At 38.2% G+C, this 22,731-nt stretch overlaps 1 protein-coding gene across 1 annotated transcript in view; it reads left to right on the top strand.

Moving 5' to 3' along the window:
* Window positions 1-357: 357 nt before the first annotated feature.
* Window positions 358-22,731, top strand: part of pacrg (PARK2 co-regulated) — a gene marked incomplete at its 5' end in the record, with an annotated part of 113,271 nt that continues 90,897 nt past the window's right edge. The window contains one exon of the mRNA XM_081348084.1: window positions 358-450. Within this exon, the coding sequence (XP_081204210.1) occupies window positions 358-450 (93 nt within the window). The remainder of the gene's footprint in view (window positions 451-22,731) is intronic.

The following is a 22,731-nucleotide window of genomic DNA, read 5'->3' as shown; positions in this document are numbered from 1 at the left end:
ATAAAAGATAGTTGTGCTGAGAAAATCCATGCCTTATGCACGCACATATATCACTGGAACATAATCACACTTTCCGGTATTGATTATCATTTTGCTACACTATAATTTCCCATTTCCCTTTTATTTTTAAATGACGTTTGATAAACGACAACGGAGTGCGTGTTGTTTCCATAGCAAGATGAACATCCGGGTTTTTTTTAACCATCCATAGCAACCGCAGCGCGTCTCCAAGTGAGTCCTTGGCAACCCAAACAGACGAGCACTAATGCGACACCAATGAGTTAGCTGGCGTTCTCCGTGCGGTGTTATCCTATGAATTTGTATTGGTATTTTTAAACTGAAACTGATTAATTAGCGATGTGTACGAAAATGAGAGCTTTTGAACCTTTGGCTAAAAAAGAACTGAAAACGGAGGGATTTACGGTGAAGTCCACCATGAAGAATTCAGTGGTAAGTTCATGGTTGATTTGTTATTCTTGTTTTGAACAATTTTATTTAGTGACTTGTTTTTTAAATGTATTTTTTCAGGGTGGGATGTTTGCGCATGTAACGTTAGGCCTAACCATTGTAAATGATTCGTTGTGATAATGGCCTAGCACTAATGTTCTGTATTCTTCTGCTTCTACAAATGTGACTACAAATTTGTGTTAATGGTTTTAATGGTGCCTGTTTAAATGGGTTTGCGACTGGGTTAATGTCCTACTCTCTGACTTAAAACCCGCATTTCGGATGAAGCTGCAGTCACAGGTCATTTTATGAAATGATTCAGATGTTTGTGTGATATATAATTTTAGCATCAATCATATTATTAAATGAAGAATTATCTTGTATAACGTTACTTCATTAATTCCGAGCAGTTTGTGATCAGATTTTCCACACTGATTCTCTTTAGAGTCAGGTGGGAATTGTGGGATGCTATTGCCAGCAGTATTTAATTGTTAGACAGATAATAGGCAAAAAAATATTTAAATTCATAATGAAAATCCCTCAGACTGGGTATCAAGACATTTAGCTTTAAAGGTTAATTCACCCAAAAATGATCATTAATCACTCACCTCATGTCATTGCAAATCCGTAAGACTTTAGTTCATTTTCAGAACATGATTTGATTAAATCTGAGAGCTTTCTGGCCCTCCAGACAGCTACGCAACTGAAACTTTGACGCTTCAAAAAGTACTTAAAAAGATCGTAAAAGTAATATGAATTGAACAGTTTAGTGCAAAATTTCCGAAGAGACTCGATCGCTTTATATGCTGAACAGTTTGAATTTAGGCTTTTATTCATGTAAACATTCATCAACTCACACATCACTTGTGGTAAACCAACAGAAGCTTAAGCATGTTCGCTTGACGTGCAAGAACTAACGTTAGTGAGGTTCATTCTTGTGTGTTACGCAGCGCTTTTGAACTTCCACAAGTGTTTTGTTATCGCGCAAGCACGGTTGAGCGTTTGTTTATGTTCTCTGATCAATGTTTATATGTGAATAAAAGCCTAAATTCAATCGATTCATCGTATAAAGCGATCGAGTCTCTTCAGAAATTTTGGACTATTTTTACTGTAAATTAAATTTCCTACTTTAAGAGCTATAAATTACATTTCAAAACATATGGGTGACTGCATTTTATATTTAAATTAAATGACAAAACTTATTGTCAAAAAGGTTGAGAACCTCTGCAGAAATAGCCTACTCATTAGACCTTTAAAAATGTTACTTGCTACTGGTCTCACATGTTTACTTTTAATAATACAAAGGAGAGCCAAACCAAAAACCTAAAATAATTATTGGAAAAACAAAAATCTAATTAGACTGAATAAAAGATAGTTGTGCTGAGAAAATCCATGCCTTATGCACGCACATATATCACTGGAACATAATCACACTTTCCGGTATTGATAAACCGCTCAATTCATGTGGATTAGTTTTACGATCTGAACTTTTTGAAGTTTCAGTTGCATAGCTGTCAGTGGAGGGACAGAAAGCTCTCAGATTTCATTAAAACAATCTAAGTCTTTAGTATAGGTGATGACATTCCTATGCAACATTTTTATTTTTGTATTCTATAGTCTATACTCTGAGTGGTAAAAACAAAAAGGACATTTGCTAACTTGACCAGGTTGGTCATGATTTGTAGCATTGTCCTGGATGTGCTACATTCTTCTGTATTTCTTTTTTTCTTTTCTTTTCTTTTCTTTTCTTTTCTTTTCTTTTCTTTTCTTTTCTTTTCTTTTCTTTTCTTTTCTTTTCTTTTCTTTTCTTTTCTTTTCTTTTCACTCATATAGCCTTCTATCATCCACAAACAAACAGTCACTTCAAAATGGAGTTTGCTTGCTTAACACATATTTCATCACAATGTGGATCCCATTTTTCACTAGACAGCTGAACTGACAGTTACCCATCATTCTCATGCCCCACGACATCACCCCCATCAGTGCAGGCTGGGGTATAATTGCCTAAAATGGGCTCATCTCTTGATAGCGTCTACTTGTTGGCCAGAGATGAAGATGTATTACATGCCCGTAACAAGTATAAAAGCCCATCAGTTTAAACTGGCAGCTCTTATCGCCCTGTTGAAAGATAGTATTTTCTTATTTTAGACTGAATCTGTGCATTAGTTGAGAGAAGCATTTTCAAAAATAAGGACATAAAGATGGATTATTACAGTGGCCCAGTAGTGCACAACCAGGGCTGGACTTAGTGGGCTGGGGGCCCCTGGGCTTGAGTTTATGTTTGGGCCCTATACTTACGCTACAAACATCATTATGGAGTAGCACAAATAACACACAAATTAAAATATGAGGTTCCTATGACAATTAATATGCAACATGCCTAAAGTCAAAGTTTAGTGGTAGGCTAATATTAAATAGCTTAGTCATTATAATACAATATAATGCAGGATGTGCTCTCTCGGTTGAGAGAAGATCAAAACTCTAATAATAAAGCCAAGAGAAAACAATATTTTTTAAATTCATTGTCATAGCTATCGGTCCTCTTATGTCAGATTCTTAAATTTAATCATCAGGATGCAAATACACGGTGTATGGCTATTATGACCAAATAAAAGGAAGTCTTTGGAAGGAAGGGGGGCTTTGGGTGCTCGAGCCCCTGCCCTTTTTCAAAAATTAATCAAAAGTGCCCTTCTCATACTAATATCAATGATAATATTGTGGTCAATCAAACAAAATGCATTTGATTTTAATTAACATGATAATGTGTACAAAACTAAAGTAGCCTAATAATTTCTGGATATCTGGTGTAACGACTGAGACAAGTCAGACACAAGTATTTGTTATAGGTTAACAAATTAGAGCTCACTCTGGGATCTGTGGCCCCATCCCCCCAAACAGGGCAAGATCAGATAAGTTGGTTTTATGACTCTTTGCAATGTGAACAGAGCCCCTGCTCACAAGAAATACAGACATCAGAACAGACTTTCCTGCATTCATTTATCCAGGGTTCGAATTACAAAGTGGCTTTCGGGGAGCCCTATTTTCCGATCCTCCCTGACTGACTTTAACGCTTTTGGTGCATGTTCGGGCATTTAAAACAATAGGTTTACAGTAAACAGTACAGAACGCACTTGGTTACTTACGTAACCTTGGTTACCTTAGACTAGAGATAAGGGAACGAGTACTGCGTTGCCTTGCCGTGCTATTTCTCTCACGTCAGGTGTTTTCGCTTCAGTCGATTAGATCTGTCATATGGCGAGTTTTCTCTGTATTTATACTCTTCTATTTGGTGCGCAGAGTCTGGCAGGGTGCCAAGCGCTCCTATTGGATCGCGCACTTCTGCTTTCTCGCCATTGGTTTGTGCAGTTGAATACAGAAAATCAAAATCTATATGCGACACAAAAAATGGACAGTGTTTTAGAGCTCCCCTTAAATGTCTCAAAGTAGGCTTTCAGGGGAGCCCAGGTCCTTTTCAGGGGAGCCGAGCTCCCCTTAGCTCCCCCGTAATTCGAACCCTGCATTTATCGATGAACTGATTAACATGAAATTAACATGCATTCCAACATTTTGTGAATGATTTACTGTCTTGTGTTGTGTCTTTTAATATACTATTATCTGTTGATACTATTATCTCTTTGATACTATGTATTTTATTATAGAACCAACGGTCAACGTAACCTCACGTATACCATGTTTGGTCTCTATAAATTGGTACTTTGAAGATCGAAATGACTGTGTACATGATATGCCGATAGCTGTGCAACATATTAGTATTACAAGAATCTTTCTTAGTTTCGTCATCAGAAACCAATCCAGCTGCCATTGCAAATGAGCAAAGATTCAAACCTTCGTTTCACAACCTCATAGCTCCTGATCAGTCTACCTCGGATGGTTTAGACATTATGGCTGATGATATAAATTAGAGGTCGACCGATAGTGGATTTTACCGATAACGATAGCTAGGTTGGGCCATACTTGCCGATAACCGATTAATCAACCGATAGTTTTTAAAATTGATTTTGGATAAAAACAAATTGCACCTTGATCATTCATGTTAGTTTGATGGTTAACAAATGGTAAACAAACTTGGTTAACAAATAAAAACCTTAATTTAAAAATGTATTAGTACATGTTAATTAACAAACAAACAATGAACAATCCTTATACAGCAGTTATTAACCATAGTTAATGTTACATATGGAATTTTATTGTAAGTGTTATCATTTCATATAAACCCATTGTCATGCTTAAAGATGGCCAACTTTAAATATCTACAACGCCAGAGCATTGAAATGACATAAATATTACATGTATAGTCTCACACTTTTGCTTCTATTTTATAAACACTTGATGATTATCTAATCAAAATAATAAAATATGTATTAAAGTGATGATGAGAAAATAACCGAAATCGAATGCTTTTCTGATTTGTTTAGTTTCTGTCGGCTGTATGAACATATTAGTTTGCTATCTTACGTCTCTAGCTTTAAATATGCAACTTCTCTGCATATTTAATGCATAAAAGTGACTAGCTGGATATAAACTAATGCAAATAGATGTTAACAATTGTGACATTAAACATTCGGGTCGGACTTAGTTTATTTTTGCCAGTGTTTTAACCGCTTGAGGTAGGCTACTACTAATGTTAGCGTCCTCTCAGCCTCGAAGGCAAACAAACAAACTGTCGTGCTGTTCTTTCTCTACTAATGCAGCATTTAGTCAACAAATTAATCGCTTTATAATGATATGAAAAAATACCTTTTAGCTGTCGGTGCTTTAAACGCGCATCTGATATCAGCGCTCTCCACGCAGCTTGTGCTCTCAGTGCAGCACGCAGCATCACGTGTCGAAATAAACAACACGAGGCATCAGTGATAGTTTGTATTACACCTCTAGAGGCCGCTCTTGTACTGCATGATGCCAGCAAAGCCTTCTCAGCTCTCTCTTACTGTGTAATGAATGACAGCGCGCGCTTCTCAGCCGCTCCAACCAGCCCGGTCTCACCCCAAAACGTCACATACTGACGCGGCTTGACCAAACGGCAATATACGACGAAAAGGGTACCCCTAAAACGTCCATATGAGACGAAGACATAAGCGCACCAGCAGCGCCTCTTAGCGGTACCCTAACGCATACCTAAACCTACCCATAACCCGAATAGTCACATACGGACGTTTTAGGGGTACCCTTTTCGTCGTATATTGCCGTTTGGTCAAGACGCGTCAGTATGTGACGTTTGGGGGTGAGACTGTGTTACTCCAACAACGGACGCAACCAGGAAAAACTATCGGTGTGTATTTTTGCCGATAACGATAGTTCCACCAATCAACTATCGGTGCCGATTAATCGGCAAAACCGATGAATCGGTCGACCTCTAATATAAATCCTTATGGAGAAATACTGTTGACCGGAAGTTCTGAATCCCTACTCCGCGTTCCGGAAGCAGGAAGTGTGACATAGGCCTATCAAGAGAATTCAACAGAAGTGCGCTCGCTCGCTCTCTCTCTCTCTCTCTCTCTCTCTCTCTCTCTCTCGTCAGTTAACGTTAATAATAAGCTACATGCCTCATTTTATTTTCTTTGCCATTGACATCCGACTGAACAAACTTTCCACTGATGTCTGTTTGAAGAGATGTGCTCGCAAAATGTACGTGGTATCGGTGCGTGGTATCGGCAAATTTTTACGTTGAGTACGAGTACGAGTATATGAGGACAGTATCGGCCCGATGCCAGTATTGGTATCGGGCCATCCCTATTTATTAGAGACAAATCCACAACTTTACCCGCCTCTCCTCTTCTCTTCTGGCCTCTACTGCTGGGTTGAGGGCCCCAGCAGGCCAAAGGGAGTCAGACTATCTTTTCTTCAATCCAACCAAGAAGAAAACTGTAACCTTACCATCACTCTTGCAACGATCAACTCTTGGCTTCTCGGTACGTTCAGGATGCCGTGCTGTCCAGCGTGGCCTCAGCAGGCCCCAGGGCAGCAGGCTTCGACTCACCACAGCCATGTGCTCACTCAGGAGAGAGAGGACTCTCTCAACCACAACAGCATCAAGGACAACCTCAGGAGTTCAATGTCTTCATTCAATACAGAAGAAGTCCATCGCATCTCCCACCATTTGCTCTGTGTGTCCTGCCGGCAGGCCACAATCTGCACTCCATCCATGAGAACAGCATCGAAATAACCATGCAAGTTCATTATATCTTCTCCATCCAGCAGAGAAGAAAACGATTGCAACTTGTACAGTGACATTTGACGCTCACAGACCTATCAACAAACTCAATTTTCAACCACTTCAAGAATTGCGTCCACTGCACAGACCATGCAAGTATCGATTTAATGAGGTGCTCTGAATATAATAAGCTGATGGTTCTTTTTATAGTTAAATAGATCTTTTCCATAGTTCCATTTCCTGTTTCCGGTTCCATATTACTCATCATTTTACCTATGCATGTACAGTATATGAATGTATGTATGTTTGTTTAGTTTAGTTATGTTTGTGATTTAGTTAATAAAACTTGTGCACAAAATGTATTTGGTTCTGATTCTCTGCTTGCAACAAAGTTTTACAATCTTGATCTTGTTACATACTCTAAGCGCTGTAAATGCTAAGAAATAATTATTTTTCGGTGGCCATGAAAGATACGCTTTTCTTAGAATAAATGAATAATCAAAAGCGTTCGTTGGAATTGATTAGGCTAATTGATTGTAATATTAATTTAGCTACCTCAAGTTAATCCAATTAACTGACCCAAATATTAGTAATTAATCATAATTGATAATTATGAGTTATTATTGATATTTCCCCTTGAGCTAACTTGTTACACTGGCATACAAGTTAACCGAACAAAAAAAACGAACGAAAACGGGTAAGGGAGGGGGCCCCCTACTGGGCGGGACCCATGGGTTGCAGCCCAGTCAAGCCCAATGGTAAGTCCGGCCATGTGCACAACACAAACGAAATTTAAAAAGCAAACATAAGTGCACAACACAACGAAATTAAGCCACGACACAACAAAATAAATCCACAACACAATGGAAATGAGCCACAACACACCGGAAATAAGCCAACACAACAGAATAATGCCACAACACAACAAAATAAAGCCGCAATACAACGGAAATGCTCCCGCCACCAGAGGGCTCTTGGAGCGCGGTAAAGTTAGTTTTCCATGCCACTGTTCTATAGAGTCAGCAGTCTAAAAAATAATATCAACTCCACGATTAGTTTTAACACTATGTAGCTAACCATTGTATATCGACATTTATTAGCCTAATTCAAAATCACCTATGTGCGTTATAGCTGCATATTTATACTATAGAATGCTTTGATGCGCTTCCACAGCGCATGATGCCTAAGGGAACGTCTGCCAATTCCTCCAAGTGGTTAAAACGTATAATTTGTATTATACCATGGTCTGGGTGAATACTCGATTCTGATTGGCTGCAGGGTGTCCATTAAAAAGTGATAGAGGACACCTAGTAAATAAACCTTCAGGCGTAACCAGGAAAACCAAGTTATTGTTTGTAAAAACTTTAGATTTCGATTATAAAACTAATTAAAATTTAAACTAATGTTTTAAAAATGTGTTCTTTGGCAAGTGACCATGGTATAAGCGGGTTAATGCCCTTTGAGATGTCTATTGTCAGGTATTAATGGACTTCGGCGGAGGCAATAAAAACATTACTGTAATTCCCTGAAAGTTTTTTTTTCATGTTTCAAAGCTTGTGGTAGGTTACTAGTGACCAGACTGACTTATTGCAGGTGAAATTGTGCCAATACCTTTCTGTAATTCTTCAATTTACCAAATGTTTTTTATTTTTAATTATCAAATTATATTATAATAAATTATACGTTTTAACTACTTGGTGGAATTTCCAGACATTCCCTTAGGGATCATGCACTGTGCCTGCTTCGGTAAAAGCATTCTCGAGTATAAATACGCAGCTAATTCATGTACACTCTCAGAAAAAAAGGTACGAAAGCTGTCACTGGGGCTGTACCTTTTCAAAAGGTACACTTTTGTTCCTTTTAGGTACTAATTTGTCCCTTATAGGTACTAATATGTACCATTAAGGTACCTATATGCACCATTTAGGTAAAAAATGTACCTTTTAAAAAGGTACAGCCCCAGTGACAGCTTTCGTACCTTTTTTTCTGAGAGTGTTAGGTGATTTTGAAGTAGCCTAATATTTTATGTCGATATACAATGGTTATATACTGTTAAAACCAATCCTGGTATTGATATCTTAAGACTGCCGACTCTATAGAACAGTGGCATGGAAAACTAACTTTACCGAGAGCCCTCTCATGGTCAGGAGCATTTCCGTTGAGTTGGGGCTTTATTTTGTTGTTTTGCGGCTTTATTTCGTTGTGTTGTGTCTTATTTCCATTGTGTTGTGGCTTATATCCGTTGTGTTGTGGCTTATTTCCTTTGTGTTGTACATTTTTCTTTGTGTTGTGGATTCATTCTGTTGTGTTGTGGCTTAATTTCGCTGTTTTGTGAACTTATGTTTGCTTTTTAAATTTCGTTGTGTTGTGCACTACTGGGCCACCGTAGATTATAGAAATAATCTGACAGATTATAAAAAATTACATTCGTGGAGGCCTCAGTTTTGTGTCCTATATCAGAGCTGCATTTGTTACAGCCACACACCATGAAATGAACTATTTCACAACATGGATTGTGTTCATTTATTATCTGTATTTATGTTCACAACTATTAACACATGCACAGACACACACATGTCATTTAGCCAACAGTCACTTTTCACTAATGAGCCTGTTTAGCATCTGTATGTGACTAATTAATTACCCTCCTTAACCCATGGCTAAACCCTCGCTCCTGTGCTTAAACTGACCTAAATTTCCCCCATGTGCTAATTAAGGTTGTGATCTAAAGTGTGGTCTCTCACAGGAGATGCTGTGTTGTTGAGGGCATGTCTATTAATTTATGACTGTTCTTCATTATAGCCATCAACTCACATCAGTATGACAACCAACTAGGCCTAAGTTTAGGCTAAGTCTTTCCTGGAGCCAAACAGCTGTTTTGTTTCCTTATTGTTCTGCTCAGAATATGGAGATATACAGTATTTCGGACCATACAGTTTTCCTAAAACTTCATCTCTAAGTGCACAGAGTTAGAGACTGCAACAGACTGCGTCAGGCAACAGACATAGACAGGCTGACCAGAAAACAAAACAAAACAGACAAGGTGCCTGTTGCTATCTGTCGGTGCAGTGTGAATTGGCCTTTAAATGTTACCAGTATTGGCCTTTAGATAGTGACCAGTGGCTTTTTTTAAGAAACTCAACTAAAGAAAAACCAACAACATAAAAGAATCATAAAAGTAGGTCACATGACTTGTGTTTTCTGTTCTGAGGAAATACACAATGATAGAATTTTTTTGGGCAAACTATTCCTTTTCCACTTCTAAAGACTTTTCTGATATATTTAAGATATTTTATGGTCCTTTTGCATCCTTTTTGAAGCATGAAAGCTCCCCATTAATTTTAATTGCATGGGGAAATCTCATCCAGTGCACTCTTCAAAATGTCATATTGTGTTCCATTGAACAAGATAGTGGAATGACATGAGGGTGAAAAAGATTGCACAGTTAACACAGACTGCATATTTGTATTCCAAATGCATAAATTATTTTCTATAGTTTTTTTATGTAAACATGCTAGATTGATGTCTTTGACAATTCTAAATACTAGTGCAAAATGCCCGTGCAAAATCAGATTTTGTGTGCAAAATCAGTTTTTGTGTGTGTTTTTAGTAATTGTTGGTTTGGTGTGTTTGAGTGCTCATTGTTACAAATGCACAGCAAAAGTTCAGTGACATTTTTATTTGTGCATGGTAGAAAGCACACAGTGAACACGAGAAAACGCTATGCTTGAGCAAACAGTTTGTGAATAGGCTACTACAAATGATGTAAGAGACCCGTGAAAGAGACTATGAACGCATTAAATAGGATTAGTTGGTGAATAGCATAGGCTACTATTACACAGTAGCGATAACGTTAAGTGCACCAGAATGAAATATTATATTCAGAAGTAAACAGCATAGCTGACTTACAGATTCAGTTAACATCCACAAATGAATAAGCGCGTCGATTCAGGGAGCAGTGCAAAGTGCTCGTGCAAAATCAGTTTTTGTGTGTGTTTTTAGTAATTGTTGGTTTGGTGTGTTTGAGTGCTTATTGTTACAATTACACAGCAAAAGTTCAGTGACATTTTTATTTGTGCATGGTAGAAAGCAAATACTGATACTGACATAATGACATACAATAAATGTGGAAAATTGAACTATACAATTCAGGGAGCAGGCTACACAGTGAACTCTTTCTTCGACCCTCTCTGTGAGGGTCAAAAGCCAGAGTGGCTAGAGCGGCAAAAGCCAGTGTGTGCTTCTTTTACCGATATATATTTAAAGATATCTTTTGCATTTCTAATCCAAACAACATCAAACTTGGCATTGCACTTACTCATGCCCATAGCGAGACACCTGTCAAGATTGAAATCCATCGGACTAACGGTTCGAGAGATATGCGAATAACACACACACACAGACAGAAAGACGTTCCCATAATTTATAGATAGATATAATATACAGAAGTAAACAGTGTAGGTGACTTACAGATTCAATTAACATCCACAAATGAATAAGCGCGACGATTCAGGGAGCAGGCTACACAGTGAACTCCGAAAAATGCTACGCTTGAGCAAACAGTTTGTGAATAGGTTACTACAAATGATGGCCGTGAATAAACTATAATATTCAGAAGTAAACAGTGTAGCTGACAGAGTGTTTATGTCATAATGTTTTTTTAAACCACAAACTTCTTGGGGCTTCTTTGACCGATACAACCACTGATCTATATAGAATGACATTATATAGATCAGTGGATACAACCCTCTAATGTCAGAATGTTTATTTTTAAACCACAACCTTCTAAGTGCTTCTTTTACTGGTATTTTTAACGATATCTTTTGCATTTCTAATCCAAACAACGTCAAACTTGGTACTGCACTTACTCATGCCCGTAGCGAGACACCTGTCGAGTTTGAAATCCATCGGACTAACGGTTCGAGAGATATGCGAATAACAGACAGACACACAGACAGACGTTTCTGTAATTTATAGATTTAAGAGTTAAAAGTAGTTCACCAACGTGTCTCTAGACCTTGAATTTTTTTTCATTTCACTTCCCTACGTTTCATGTTTTTTTTTAATGCAAAAACATGCATTTTGTGTAAATGGCCCCTAAATGATGACATAATTTTTTTGTGCCAAAGTTTTTCTTTGTACTAAGAATTCTTTTATAAAGATTCTTGATTTTAAATCTGTTCAAATTGGATAAATTGTCTGATTGGACTAGCTCTGATTAACGAATGTGGGACATGGCGTTAGAAGTTCCATTAGTGAAGGAGCATCTTGTGCATGACATATTCAAAAGATACAGCAATCAAGGTAAAAATAGTTCAACTTAAACGTATATCACATTTTTAAAATGAAAAAACACATTTTGTGTGAATGGCCCCCAAATGATGACACCATGATTCCCTTTATACTTTTGCAAAGATTCTAAATTATAAATCTGTTAAAATTGGATGGCTGAGTGGACCAGCTCTGTTTGTGGAATGTGGGACATGGCAGAAATAACTTGCTGTCTGTAAATTGTGCGGAGATTATTGTCATCTACACATCGACACGGTTCTGCTTTCAAAGCTGCTAATCTACATCATATTGAAACAGCAGCCCACATATCCTACTGGCTGCATTAAACATTTAGAGGTGTGTTGCTCATTATGTGTGTAAGAGGTAGAAGAGTCACTGGCTGATTCATCCAACAGTCACATCCTCTCTCTGATGGCAAGCTCATCACCGGGAGACGATTAATATCTCCCTTACCGCTCTGTGTGCTTAGAAATGCAAGGCGGGGGAATGTTCTGCTAAGTTCGTTATACAACAAAGCGTGTCACCCAGTCTGTGCTGCGTGTACTTCCATGTGCACACAGATTTTCAAAACACGTACGTCTCCTGTCAAACTCACCAGCAGTTAATCTTCAAGTGTTGTCTTTTCGATAACACAATGCCTTTCATTAGCACCAGAAAGAGAAAGAGAAGAAGAGAGGGAGAAAATATTTTTTCCATGTCATTCTGTATTCTCCTTCATTTTTATGTTTGTTCGCTGTGTAAATTAAAGGGATAGTTCACCCAAAAATGAAAATTACCCCATGATTTACTTACTCTCAAGCCATCCTAGGTGTAAAACTTTATCGACTAGTCAAGTCAAGTCACCTTCATTTATATAGCGCTTTTAACAATATGGATTGTTTTAAAGCAGCTTTACAATGATAATAGGAAATTACCGTTACAGATTGTTTAGGCTTTACCGCAGCTCTAGAATAAAGTTATTGTCCAGCTAAAGTTAGTTTTGACCGACTGATTCACTTCCATTGTGAAGATCATTAGTTATTAACTTAGGGGCCGCTAATACAACACCGTTCTAACAGGAAAAATCCTTAACGCGCTCCGGCCGCTCATCCGCACAAAACAGTGCCTGGTGTCTCGAGAACACACTCCCTGAAATAGGTTTGAAGGTGCAAACGATTATCCGTTATCTCTGTGCAAAACTCAAAAACGCAAACCCGTTAAAACGCAGACGTCGCGCACATGAGCATTAGCCTACGTGTTCAGTCCAAAGGTATGCGCGTTTGATTGCATATGTGCGTAGGCGTATTAGTCCTTCTTTACAAATCAACCCTCAATAAACTACTTGTCTGGCCTTAAAATTTATAATACAGAAATCTTTGTCGGTTCTGAGTAGCCACGCAAACCGGAATTATCACGACAACATTTTATCTGTACTGAGGTAAAGGGAAGGGAAGGAGGCCTTCACAGGGGATGGACTGGTTGTCCTTCATCAGATCTGGATAAAGCCTGGATCCGGCGGACTGTGGTAAACCTCGGATAAACAGAAAGACTAATATTAGCATAGACGCCATTCTTCTTATGATGTAACAAGTACATCAGGATTTATGGGGAGTGTTCCCGGTTCCGGCTGACCTAATCTATGCAGCCTAACATTGAGTTATAGAAGTCTATAATGTGTTATGTGTATGCTAGGCCAAAGAGATGTCTAGATTTTAACTGACAGAGTGTGTCTGCTTCCCGGACAAAGTTAGGAAGATTGTTCCAAAGTTTTGGTCCTAAATAGGAAAAGGATCTACCGCCAACAGTCGATTTTGATATTCTAGGTATCATCAACTGGCCGGAATTTTGAGATCGCAATAGACTTGAAGGACTATAATGCGTTAAGAGCTCGCTCAAGTACTGGGGAGCTAAACCATTTAGTGCTTTGTAAGTAATCAGCTATATTTTAAAATTCATACGATGTTTAATAGGGAGCCAATGCAGTGTTGACAGAACCGGGCTAATATGGTCATACTTCCTGGTTTTGGTAAGAACTCTGGCTGCTGCGTTTTGGACCAGCTGTAGTTTGTTTATTAAGCGTGCAGGGGAACCACCCATAATAGCATTACAATAATTTAGCCTTGATGTCATGAACGCATGAACTAATTGTTCTGCATTTTTCATTGAGAGCATATGACATAATTTAGATATATTTTTAAGATGAAAAAATGCGGTTTTACAGATACTAAACATGTGACTTTCAAATGAAAGATTGGTATCAAAGAGCACACCCAGGTTTCTAACTGACGACGAGGACTTGACAGAGCAGTCATCAAGTGTTAGACAGTATTCTAGGTTATTACAGTACAATTAACTAGCTTCCGGCAGATGGCCGTTATCTCTTTAATGACTGATGCCAGGGAGTGTTTACTTTGATGATTGTTTTGAATGGGAGGGTTTGGTAGAGGAGTGCTTTTTGGTATTTTGCTTTTTGGTAGGCATGAGGTTTACTGTACAGTCAAGAGTACGTTCTGTGGAAGAGGAGAGCATAAAGTGTAACCTACGTTTATTTCAAGAGCCTTGTTTGTTAGATCATGTAAAGTGGTTCTCAACTGGTGGGTTGTGACCGAAAATCCTGTCACAGATGTGTTCTGATAGGATGAGAGGGACATAACTGCAGCCGGGTGCTCTAAAAGGGTGCCTAACCTATTGTCCTGCCTCCTTTTTGAGTTCCTGCTCTACCCTTGGAGATCTCCAGGCTGAACCTGTATCCACTTGGATAGGGTCACAGACAGAAGGGAAAAACAGTGCTATGCAAATTATAAAATGCAGCTAACCATATAATCACATTATTTGGATGAAAAAATGGGATTATCAACATTTATTTTAAACGGGTAGAGAAAATGTTTCCCATATCTTTGCATGCTGTTATCAGGATAACCAAGTGTTATTAAACTTAATGCTAATAATTGTTTCAGCCCAGTATGTTGCATTTAATATTAATATTGATTAATCAATTAATTAATTTCAATAGGCATTAGATCATTAGACATGAGTCATGACATCATTAGGTGTCTTGGAATCCTGTCTGAAAATTCTTTCATATAAAAATGCTGTCTTTTAAGTCATTGACTGACTGGGCAGCAAGGCAGGTGCCTTCGCTCTTGGACACAGCCAGTGACTTCATTACTTTCTGCAGGTCATAAACAAAGCCCCTATAAAGGGCCCTCCATAACCCATCTACTTACATTCCTGGACATTTAGCATCGCTTCAACACACCACTGACCTGAGATCTGCCTCTAAAACTATTAATATCTACCTCTCTCTCTGGTCTTTTCATGTGGTGGCTGATGTATAGCCAGCCTGTGTGGTGAGCAGCATGATTTGCTGATAACAGCAAGGCCATTTGATGCCTTAAAAGCTGTGAATCTTGAAGCACACAGGCTTATTATGCTGCCAGATATTTGTGGCCATAGAAACTGAATCAATACAAGTCCTCACATCACCCTCTTCTCTCCCATTTATCGTGCCACAGACAATGAGTGGAAGAGAATTTTATATTTTCACATGGTCTTCACCTCCCTTTAGAGTGGGAAACGCATCATCCTTTCCATGCCTGGGGGCAGACAGCGTGAAGATGTTTCTGGGGGACGGAAGGGAAAGAAACACACTCAAAATCTCTATAGGGGAGGAGTAAAGGTCCATTCATTGACAAGTTTTTTGTTTGCCATTCATTCCAGAACTGAAGAGGCCAGGGCCGGATTCACGAAAATCTAATTAAGAAAGAAGTCAAGACATTTCTTAAGATTCATTCTAAGATGTTCGTAAGAATGTTACCAAGTGCAATTCTTGAAAAACTCTTAGGCTAAGTTCTCAAAAATTTTCTTAAGAACATCTTCTTAAGAAGAAACGTAGGCTTTGGTGTTATTTGATTGAAAGGCGGGTATTGCTGAAGACTCGCTGAATGAAAAACACCTCAAGGCCCATCTTTTTGGAGAAGGGCATAGCTGCCTCCCATAGATCTCTAAATGGGGGTGGGAACTCCAAAACTCTGCGTGGCTTTTTCCCATTGACAGACAAACACATGACATGCATGCATGATTTTCCCTCCCCCAAATATTTCATTGGTCTTGTCAATCACAGTGCTGATTTCTTACACAATGCTACAACAAATACTAACCCCTAACCCTACCCTACACCCCACCTTTAGCTGTCCGCTGGAGAGCTCGTGGGGGGGAGTCCTGCTTATATATCAGTGGTGGGGAGACTGACCCGGAGCTTTAAACTTGGGGGGATGAGAGGTCTCCTCGACTCTGTCAGAACACTACTGGCCTAGAGCTCTGAGGCCCCCTCATACGGAGCTATTGCCCCAAAGATGAAAGTTTGATTGGCTACACGACATTTAACAGACCAGATTCGTCTCTCTCAATGTCTCTGTAACCGACGAGCTTCAACAACCATGTAAACAATAACATGGAGATGGAACTGCAAGCTTTCTGACTTTGTTTGCTGTGGTGTGAAGCTGGGTGGGGCCGAGAGCTGTGGAAGTGGAGAGATGCTGCAAATGTTAATGAGCGCCAGCTGCGCCACAGTGTCTCTCTTCTAGTTTCTCCATCCATCCATCCATCCATCCATCCATCCATCCATCCATCCATCCATCATCCATCCATCCATCCATCCATCCATCCATCCATCCATCCATCCATCCATCCATCATCCATCCATCCATCCATCCATCCATCCATCCATCCATCCATCCATCCATCCATCCATCCATCCATCCATCCATCCATCCATCCATCCATCTATACTTATGTCTGCTTGTCATGCCTGATGGAGAAATGGATATGGGAGACAGAGTGTGAGTGTCAGTTGCAGGGCTGCATTTCAGCACTGGCTCTCTATTGATCAAACAAACTCTCAGCTCTGAAGGTCCTTGACTGAACACATAGCATCTGGAAATGTTATTGCCTGCATAATTTTTCACCTTTCTCCCCTTTCCCTGGGCACTTTTCTTGTGCATTTCACATTTCAAACAGCAACATGAAACTGTGGATTAGGACTTTAGAGGCTGCATATGCACGCTAACTTCTAAATGCTCTCTTTCTTTAAAATTAGATAACTGTGGATTCTTCTGCACTTTATAGTTTATCTGCAAAAGCGCCTTGTTATGAAAAAGCTGCTTTAAAGATGAATGGATAATGGGCAGAACTCAGAAGAATGTTTGCGTGTGTCACTCTCGGGCTCTCTTTGACCTTTTCCGTGGTGTTGAGAAAAAGTGGAACTTTGGAAGACAGTTGTCCTTTTAAATTAGGTTCTCTGTTAAAATGACGTCTAGGCATGCATATATATTTATAAAGGCATATATATTTATATATATGTAAATGTACAGGATTGAAATTCAGGATGCAGGCCTAATGGCTGATATTATAGTCAGCTTTATCACATATTTAATTTTACATTACTGTAAGTCATTCTGTGGAATATAAGGAGAAATTGGATGTAGCATTTTTTTTCTTTTTCAATAATCCGGATTATCTCAGGTATACATGACAATTACATCACTTCCGTTACAGTTTTGGAACTTTAAATTTAAATAATTATTCAGCAAAAACCTTGCTGTCCATTATTGGTCTTCTCTTGTTCTCATTCTTTTATGATATATGAAGCTTTTTTGGCCCTTGAAGGACAATACCAACACACTGCCATTGTGTGGGAAAGAGTGACTGAGACATTCCTTAAAATCTAGGCAGATGAAACAGGTTTTCAACAGGTTAGGTGTCACATTGAGTATGATGGTGAAGCCCAAGATGAGGCCGGCATGAGACAGCAGCATAGAAAGGGAATGGTGACAGTTAGAGCACGACTCAGATAAAGCTGTTAGGCCTAGATAGCATCTGTGACCCATGATTGGGGTTCGATTCTGTGTCTTTATGGACAGCAGGCTTAGGAAAGTATGATTGGATGTGTTTGTCAATATCGGTTAGCGCAAGGCAGACAAAAGACAATCAATACGTAACATATGCTAGCCGTTCTGGAGATAAGACGACTTACAACCATTTGGCAGGAAGGGAAAACATCAATATCAGCTTTTCAGAATAAAAATTAGAAAATAAATTCTCAGTTGAAAAAATAAAACTAACCAATTTGTTTTGGGTTTGACAGCTAATGGGATCCTGGGGGGAAAAATTGGAAGTAGAACGACGAGTAAAAGGCTAATAAAACAATAATGAGCAAAAGGAAATGCAGAGTTAAAATGAGATGAGCCTGTTGCTGAAGATGGATACGTGAGGATTTAGTAGACGGTGAAATCGTTTTGAGATGACAGAGAGTATCCTTGGTTCAGGGTCACAGCCAAAGGATGAACCAAGTGTCATGGACTGTTATTTAGCTCAAGGCCTTGTGACCACCCACATGCTGTTAGCACATGAGGAGACACGAGAAATCAATAGGCCTACACTCTGGAAAAGTCACATCATGCCAATATGCTGTACAATGTCCTTTCTCCGACATTCTTCTTTAATAACCCATAAGAAGTACACTGCCATTATGTTGACCTGACCTTTTGGAATGGGAGGGGTATTGGAAGTCCTGAATGAATTGGATGCAATTATTCCAAATAAGCCTGTTTCCCTCCTTTAGCTGGCGCTTGTGACAGACACGTACATCTAAATTGATTATGGTACACTTATTACAGGGACAGTCATTGTGGAGCAGCCTGAGGCTAAGTGTTATGCTCAAGGGTGCACTGACTCATGGATCACCTTGTGTGGGGTTCAGACTCTTTGCTTTCCAGCCAACTGTAACAACTGTAGGTTGTTGAGTACCCATAGGAAGTTTTTGAATTTGTATTTTGGACAGATAATTTCTTCTTATTATCAATGTTGAAAGAGTTTTGCTGCTTAATATTTTTGTGGAAACCATCCATGATTAATTTTTTTCAGGATTCTTTGATGACTAAAGTTAAAAAGAACAGCATTTACAGTAGTCAACATTTGAAGTGGATCAAAAAAGTTAACCAAAGTTGTCCTAAGACAAGAACGGGTATTGTTCAAAATTCATACTTTGATGAAAGGTTTTGATCCACTTCAAATGTTGACTACTTTATTTGAAATAGAAATCTTTTGTATCATTATAAATGTTTTACTGTCAATTTTGATTAAATTAATGCTTCGTTGCTGAATAAAAGTAAAGTGTTAATTTCGTTAAAAGTTTTTTTACTGACCCCAAACTTGTAGGCTATATATAGGTGCTGGTCATAAAATTAGAATATCAATAATCAATAATTCAACTTAACAGGTGAAACTAATATATTATATAGACTCATTACATGCAAAGTGAGATATTTCAAGCCTTTATTTGTTATAATTTTGATGATTATGGCTTACAGCTTATGAAACCCCTGAAATCAAAAATTAGAATATTACATGAAATCACACAGTAATTACACAGTAATACCATGGTCATTGAACCAGGTTTTGGTTCTTTTGGCAGTGTGGGCAGATGCAAATCCTGCTGGAAAATGAAGGAAGCATGAAGTGCTCTGAAAATGTCCTGGTAGACGGCTGTGTTGAGTGGACAACACAGTGGACCAACACCAGTCGATGACATGGCTCCCCAAACCAACACAGACTGTGGAAACTTCACACTGGACTTCAAGCATCTTGGATTGTGTGCCTCTTCATTCTTCCTCCAGACTCTGGGACCTTGGTTTCCAAATGAGATGCAAAATTTGCTCTCATCAGAAAAGAGGACTTTGGTCCACTGTGCTTTATTAAATCCAGAGTCTACGCAGCCGTCTACCAGGACATTTTCAGAGCACTTCATGCTTCCTTCATTTTCCAGCAGGATTTGCACCTGCCCACACTGCCAAAGAACCAAAACCTGGTTCAATGACCATGGTATCACTGTGTAATTACTGTGTGATTTCATGTAATATTCTAATTATCTGGGATTTTGATTTTGTGGGTTTCATAAGCTGTAAGCCATAATCATCAAAATTATAACAAATAAAGGCTTGAAATATCTCACTTTGCATGTAATGAGTCTATATAATATATTAGTTTCACCTGTTAAGTTGAATTCTTGAAATAAATCAACTTTTTGATGATATTCTAATTTTATGACCAGCAACTGTATTTGGCTTCTCTATTGCCGCATTTTGAAACTTTTCATTTCACATTTGAAAGTAACTTAAATCAGTGGAAACTACAAGGCAGCCAAAACTTCTATTGCTTTATATCTTCTTTGAATAAATGTTTTTATTTCTTACCTTTTACTTAATGTTTTTGTTTCTTTGAATCTTGAATCTACATGTGTATTATCTTTCAGACTTTGAACACAACTGCAGTGCAGACTTTCTCTTCTGAAGAACAGTCTTTGTGTGGATTTGTCCCACAAATGTCCCACTCCTTTCTTGTAATATTTGCCTACTTTGATTCGGAATTGTGATTTTTTTCTTCTTCTTCTTCTTCTTTTGCAAACTCAATTAGGCCTAGGCCTAAGTGTTTGGAGGGTTGCCTTCAAAACCTGTACTTTATATGTCTTCCTTTCTTTCCCCAGTTTTCTTTCTTCTGCAGAGACAAATTGTCCCAAAGGCAGTAGTAAGTCCTCAGTTTGAGGAGAGTGAGATCAGTTTAGTTTAGTCACATCCTTTTTATGGTTTTCTTTTATCTCCCTGCATTTATCTGGGCTGCGTTTCCCAAAAGCATTGTAAGCCTAAATAGATCGTAGAACCATTGCCACCAATGGTCCCTACGATCAACTTAGCTCATGATTGTCATGGTCATGTTCTGTTTTGTTTAGTTCCTGTCGTGTCTGCATGAGTTCTTGTTAGTTCCTATAGCTACACAATACCTATACTGTAATTCGGTTCAGCTGCTCCTGTTTAGTTCCCTCTGTTAACCTGTGTATATATACTTCCTGTTTTGTTCCCTGCCGTCAATGTTTAATATTACATAGGAATATCTGTTTCCCCTCAGTTTTCCCTTGAATTAAAGTATTTTTGTGTTGTATTTTCCTGCATCGCGTAGTCATATACTGCTACTCCTGACAACGGTTCTTTTGAGAAACGCAGCTCTCGTGATGTCACTGTTACTTTAGTGAAATATGATGCATGGAAATATATATATATATATATATATATATATATATATATATATATATATATATATATATATATATATAAAAAAAAAAAAATATATATATATATATATATATATATATATATATATATATATATATAATTTTTTTTTTTTTTTTTTTTTTTGAGGAGGCACTGCTTCAATTCTCTCCTGTGAAAAACACCCATGATGTGTTAATCACAAAGGCTGGCAGCTCTAAAACAATTGCAGATACAGTGGATTTGATGATTAGGCTTTTTCAGATGTTGGTCCTCGGCAATTAATTGTTCTGATTACTCAAGCAAAAACCACAGATCAGCGATTCAATGGAATTAGCAATAGTGCATTTAGATAGCTTAATGAAATAATGAACATACTTGTTAGCTCTTTTTTAATGATGTGAAACAATTGTCTAAATAATATTATTATCTTTTCTTGTAATTATAGATTACCAGATTGTGGTGACAAATTTATATTCAAGCCTGACTAGAAGACTAATTGCATGTCAATTTCTGATTTTCTACACCTAAATGTCAAAAAGTACATTGTCCTTTTCATTTATTATTTTATTTTTTAGTAAATTAAATCCCCCTCAGCTATTTTAGATATGCCCTGGTTCTCAGCAAGAGGTTCCAGGTGTGTGTGTGATAAATGTTCCAGATGTTTTATTTTATGTGCGCTGTATTGCAGACAAGGCAGTGGTTTTCTATATGAATGTCATAGGGACATCATCACAGTGGTTATTAGGCCTACACAAATCAACACAATAGGCTATAACATTTTGTCATCATGAAAATAGGTTCCTTAAAACAGACTCAAGGATGATACATGTTTTTGAAGCCTTTGTGTTCAAAGGTTTTGACATTTTCTGAAATAAAATGCGTCCCTACGATCAACTTAGCTCACGATTGTCATGGTCATGTTCTGTTTTGTTTAGTTACTGTCGTGTTTGCATGAGTTCTTGTTAGTTCCTATAGCTACACAATACCTATACTGTAACTCGGTTCAGCTGCTCCTGTTTAGTTCCCTCTGTTAACCTGTGTATATATACTTCCTGTTTTGTTCCGTGCCGTCGATGTTTAATAGTATATAGGAATATCTGTTTCCCCTCAGTTTTCCCTTGAATTAAAGTATTTTTGTATTGTATTTTCCTGCGTCGTGTAGTCATATACTGCTACGCCTGACAACGGAGCGTAGTCTTTCTTTACAAAGTGACATCGCCAACTACTTGTCTAGTATGCATAATACAGCATTATTTGTCGTTTTCGCGGATCTGTGTGAACGGGGATCGTTTTGATAACTTTGTCATCTGTACATCTTGTCATCCGTTTTGCATTTCCAAGCATCCAAAAAAGACTTTGTCGTGTAAATGAACGGCCAAAACTCATAAAAAGTTTTACGTTTTTAGTTGAAAAACAGCCCCTTATACTACAGACTCTCTAACCATGATACCTGTTAGATGTTTGTTATACCTTACAAGCATTAGCTCGCTCAAGTTGTTGTCTATTGTATCTTAGTCTGATCCCTTGTGTGTGTATATGCTCTGGAAATCTGTCAGGCAAGCCCATTGTTACTATCATCAAGCCATAATGCAATTCATTAATTCATATTATTTTTACCATTTTATTGATCATATTACCAGTTGAAAGACTTGAGTTTCCTGCTGATTAACTAATAATAATCCTACCTGTTTTATCTATCTCTCTGCCATCATTTTGTCTAAGCCTGTGCTGATGAAA

Source organism: Scardinius erythrophthalmus (genome assembly GCF_964197995.2).
Source record: "Scardinius erythrophthalmus genome assembly, chromosome: 19".
In the NCBI taxonomy this organism is placed as follows: Eukaryota; Metazoa; Chordata; class Actinopteri; order Cypriniformes; family Leuciscidae; genus Scardinius; species Scardinius erythrophthalmus.
Note: the sequence above shows the minus strand (reverse complement) of the source record. Positions and strands in the feature narration are given on the sequence as shown.